General features: G+C 66.1%; 1 protein-coding gene across 5 annotated transcripts in view; it reads left to right on the top strand.

Annotated features, from left to right (window-relative positions):
* The window catches only part of KCNN1 (potassium calcium-activated channel subfamily N member 1), a 28,531-nt gene that overhangs the window by 13,885 nt on the left and 9,618 nt on the right, over positions 1-5,028 (top strand). For all 5 annotated transcript variants that reach the window (XR_003092544.1, XM_006017418.2, XM_025196382.1 and 2 more), the window contains exons 2-4: positions 1,111-1,584; positions 2,482-2,577; positions 4,457-4,875. Coding sequence is in view for 4 of the 5 variants with exons in the window: in XM_025196382.1 (XP_025052167.1) it covers positions 1,111-1,584; positions 2,482-2,577; positions 4,457-4,875 (989 nt within the window). In the remaining variant the exon portion in view is untranslated. The remainder of the gene's footprint in view (positions 1-1,110; positions 1,585-2,481; positions 2,578-4,456; positions 4,876-5,028) is intronic.

The following is a 5,028-nucleotide window of genomic DNA, read 5'->3' as shown; positions in this document are numbered from 1 at the left end:
GGGCGGCACGCAGCGGGGCTGAGCCCACATTGCCAGCGGCAGGCGGGGTGTCTTGATGTCGTGGCCCCCCACCCGCGGGGGCTAGGAGAAGGATGGAGGAGACCTGGGCTCACGTGTGTGCTCCTGGGGCGGTGAGCACCTGCGTGCACGCCCGTCTCCATGCACAGGGGGGGGGTGTGCACATGCAAGAGAGGATGCATGTGTGTGGTTGTGAGTGCATGCACACAAGAGTGAGGCTGCGTGTGCCTGGAGGCGAGTCCCTCCCAGGCGTGTGCTGGGTTCGGGTGGCTCCAGGCTGGCGCCTTCCTGCCTGGGCTCCCACGAGCCCCACGCGCTCGGCTCTGCCCTGGTAAACAACGGCCTCCCAAGGGCCCCAAGAGCTGCCTCTCCGGCCCGGAGGGGAGGAGAGCTCGCTCGGGCTGGGGAGGACATAGGGGAGCGGCAGGTCTCAGGATGCCTGGCTGGATTCAACCCCCTTGTCCTGGTGCTGGGCTGCCACCAGGCTGGTGAAACTCAGCAGGGGCTGGCAGGGCCAGTGCTTGGATGGGAGACCCTTGCCAGCATCCTGCATAGGGCTTGGGACGTGGTGTCGGCGGGTCTCTGCTCAGCCTGGTCTCTTTGCAGGGTGCTCGGGATGGGTTTGCATGAGATCTGCAGCCCCAGGGGCATCTCTGGCAGCTGCCATCACCCTTGAGAAGCAGCTGCACAGAGCTGCCCTCGAGCTGCCCAGCTCCTCCACACCGCAGCTGGCACCGAGCAGGGTGCAAAAGCCCTTGCGCCAGCTCCTCTGCGCCTTCCGGGCCCTGCCTCATGCTCCCCAAACCTCCCCTGCAACGCCGGTGGGATGCCTTTGCTGCTTTCCGGGGTCTAGGGTGGCGTCCCTCCCGCCTGTGCAGGCTCGGGGGCTGCGGGGACGTTCCCCATTGCGTGTCCTCTGTGCTGCAGGCTCCGGGCTCTTGCCACGCGGGGCTGAATCGAGCCCCCCTGATTGCAGCGGGGCTCTGGGGCACGGCCCTCCTCCAGCCGCGCTGCTCCCTGCCCCGAGCTGAGCCCAGCCCGACTCCTTCCAGCAATGAGTGCGTGGCCCTGACCCCGGCTGTCTCCCCGCAGGTCCATGCCGGCTCGTGGGCTCTGAACCATGCTGGCTCCGTGGGCGCCGTCAGCGAGCCCAACCCCTTCACCGAGATAGCCATGAACAGCTGCAAGTACAATGGAGGCGTCGTCCGGCCCCTGGGCAGCCTGAGCGCCTCCCCCCGCCACCTCCCCGAGCTGGAGGCTGAGACCCAGCCCCTGCAGACCCTGCACAGCGCCGGCCTGGAGGCCGTGGTCTCCAAGCCGGAGCAGGCCAAGGTGTCGGACACGAGCGTGGACGCCGGGGAGGAGGACGAGGACGACGAGGAGGCGGCGGGAGCGGAGCGGGCCCGGCGGCAGCGCAAGAACCAGAACGTCGGGTACCGGCTGGGCCACCGGCGAGCCCTCTTCGAGAAGCGCAAGCGCCTCAGCGACTACGCCCTCATTTTCGGGATGTTCGGCATCGTCGTCATGGTGACCGAGACGGAGCTCTCCTGGGGCATCTACACCAAGGTACGGACCGGGCGCTGGGGTGGGGATGTCCCGGGCTGGAGCCGGACACCTCTGGGTGCCCAGGCTTGGGGCCGCGGCCGTGCTGCATGGTGGGTGCTGCAGGGTGGCATCACCCCGGGGTCTGCACACGCAAGTGCCCCACAGGCCTGCCAGCGTCTGCCTTCTGGGAGGAGGCACCTGCCCGAGCAGGTCCACGCATGGGTGTGCAAAGGGGCGGCTGGGGAAGGGGATGCTGAGAGCATCCAGGGGGCTGCTGGCCTGCATCCCCGGGCCCGGAGGCTGCAGTGTCGGCAGTCTCGTGTGGGCACGAGCATGGGGAAACCGGCCTACACAGGCCCATGCGTGTGCCCACGTGTGTGCCTCCATCTCCCCATGCCCCTGTCCCTGCCCCTCTCCTCTGGGCTGCACTGGGGATTCCTGGCCCCTGCCCTGTGCCAAGCCGGGGGCTGCTCCTTCCCACCCTGCCGTGGCCAACGAATGGTGCACCGATCCCTGCCGGCGCCGCCAAGCCCCGACACTGTGGTCACGAGGGTTGAAGCAGGTGCCAGGAGGTCGCTGGGGAAGGCCCGGGCTAGGTGGAGACCTTCCCCTGGTCAGTGCACCCCTGGGTGCAATGGGTGCCGTGGCATCCGAGTGGCACCGTGGCTTAGCTCCCTCTTGGCCGGGCCCCGCAGCCTGGAGGGACATAAAACCCTGCCGAAGCCCCTGAGCTCTCTCTGCAGAGGAAGCTAGAGCTCGGCTTGGATCCACGGGAGCTGGGATCCGCTGTGTGACCTGGGGCGAGCCTCTGTGCCTCAGTTTCCCCATCTGTGAAATGGAACGCTCTCCGTGATGCGTTGGCAGAGGGAGAGGCTGGCAGGGAAGCCCAGCCTAACGCAGCTGCCCTCTGTCTCGCAGGAGTCGTCATACTCATTTGCACTGAAATGCCTTATCAGCCTGTCGACCATCATCCTGCTGGGCCTCATCATCATGTACCACGCCAGGGAAATCCAGGTGAGTGGCTCCTCTGGCCCCCAGCGGGGCAGGGAGGGGCCCAGGCAAGGCTGGGGGCAGCGTGAAACCCGGGGGGGATCCTCCTGCGGTGGGCAGGGGCAGACTCCGGATCGGGGCCCCCCTTGCTCCCATCTCACCTGCAGCTTGAGGGCGTTGGGATCCGGGGTCACACGGCTGCGGGGTCTGTGCATAGGGGCAAGGTCATGGAAATCCCCGGGCTTCTCCTGTGAATCATGTTTGCACCCCCAGCACAACGTGTGTGACACCCCGCAGCACCCTAGAAAGGATCTCAGGGCGCCATGTGGGTTTTTAATGCTCCTCAGGCCATTACCGTCAGACTCAGAGCTAAAGCTGGCTCCTGTCCATGCCACGTGTGCCCCTTGGAAAGGGTTTTTCCAGCCATTTAAGGAGGATTTATGGATAATAACACGGTGCTTTTTCCTTGCTAGAGTTACTGGACTCCAAGCAGAGTCCTGCTGCAATAAGACACTGAATTCCCCCCAACGAGCAAGTGACCCCAGGCGGTCACGGACTCGCATTGCACGTGGCGCTGGGCATGGCCGTGTCCGTGTCTGCCGAGACTCGGGGCTTCGGTCTGGGGCTTTTTAAAGGAGCGTGAGAGACGTTTGGGAGCGAAGCTGCTGCGCTGACTCAAACGGAAGACTTTTTGACCACTTCCTTCCCGCAGCGTCTGTAACTCATGCGCTGCGGCCCGGAGCCAGCGGGTAACCGAGGGGCTTCTCTCTGCCCCGATTCCGTTGTCTTTGAGCCTGGACCTGCACGTGGCCAGACACTGAGTTGTAAATCCCCCGTGAAGCCCATCGTGCTGCTTGCAGCTCGGCCCAGCTGGGATCCAGGCCATGGGGCCCCTTTCCCATGGGTGTGCAACCCCCACCCCATAGGGTGTTTGCAGTGTGGACGCAGCTCGGGGGTCCTGGCGCACCAGTGCCTTCCCCCAGCGCACCCGGGATGCAGGTGTGTTGCCGCCTGAGGGCTCCCCAGGTGCAAAGCAGCAGAGACGCTGGGTCCGTGGGGGCTCGCAGAGAGCAGTTGCTGTGGGATGACTGTCAAGGGACCCTGCTGTGGCTCCCCCATACCGCCCTGGGGCTCTGGGGGCCGGGCCGGCGAGCTGCCTGCAGCCTGGGTGAGCACCAAGGAGGATGGAAAATCCCCGCTCGGGGCCTGGGACGCGGCCCGCGGCTGCTGGCGCAGAAGCAGCTGCGCGCGGCGACTCCGGGCCGGGCGGGCGCGCGCTCATTACTCAGCTCAGCAGCTCCAGCTGTTGCCGGTGCCGCAGAGGCATCCATCTTCCCTCAGGCTCCTCTCGCATCCTGCTGCTGCTCCCAGCACCAGCCAGGCCCGGGAGGAGCCCGGCAGAGTCCCGGCGGCGCTGTCATCGCCCGTGGAAACTCTGTCGTGGGCTGGCGTCATCACCGTGTGCGCCGGGCTGGCCGGGATGGGGAGCAGAGGACATGCATCCATCCTGTCCCTGTCTCCTTGCACCTCCTCTGCCCTCTCCATCCCCCGGTGCCCGCAAGCTTGGCCCCAGGAGCAGAGCGCCCTGCTCTGCCACTGACTCATAGGGTGACCATTGGTGCATCACTTAGCCCAGGCTCTTGAAGGGTGTGGGGCCATTCATGCGAATATTCACCCCCTCCCCCCACATGGGGGGAGCACCAGCTGCTCATGCTGCGCTGGCCCCAATGGGTCCCCAGCCAGGATCAGGGTCCTGTGGTGCAAGGGGCAGCTCGGACCGTCTGGCCTGTGGAAGACCCCAAGGGGGGTGGGGAAGTTGGGGGCAGATCTCAGGGCTCCTGCGTCCCAGACGGGGGTGTCATGTCCTCTGGCCTCTCACCGACCTCCCCCGCTCCCCCCACAGCTCTTCATGGTGGACAACGGGGCAGACGACTGGAGAATAGCCATGACCTATGAGCGGATCTTCTTCATCACGCTGGAGCTGCTGGTGTGCGCCATCCACCCCGTGCCGGGCCAGTACATCTTCACGTGGACGGCGCGCCTGGCCTTCACCTACACCACCTCGGTGGCGGACGCCGACGTGGACATCATCCTGTCCATCCCCATGTTCCTGCGGCTCTACCTGATCGGGCGCGTCATGCTGCTGCACAGCAAGCTCTTCACCGACGCCTCGTCCCGCAGCATCGGGGCCCTCAACAAGATCAACTTCAACACCCGCTTTGTTATGAAGACCCTCATGACCATCTGCCCCGGCACTGTCCTCCTGGTCTTCAGCATCTCCTCCTGGATCATCGCCGCCTGGACCGTCCGCGTCTGTGAGAGGTGAGCCGGCGCCGTGTCCCTGGGGGCGGTGCTGGGAGGCAGGCTATGTGGTGCAGCTGGCAGCATGCTGAGCTCCCGTGGGCAGAGCAGGGCCGGGGACCCCTCGGGGCAGGAGTCCGGGCGAGGGGCAGCTACCCTCCGGGCAGCCCGGAT

This window comes from Alligator sinensis, unplaced genomic scaffold, assembly GCF_000455745.1.
Source record: "Alligator sinensis unplaced genomic scaffold, ASM45574v1 scaffold1295_1, whole genome shotgun sequence".
Classification (NCBI taxonomy): domain Eukaryota; kingdom Metazoa; phylum Chordata; order Crocodylia; family Alligatoridae; genus Alligator; species Alligator sinensis.
This window is presented reverse-complemented; position numbering and strand designations above follow the sequence as displayed.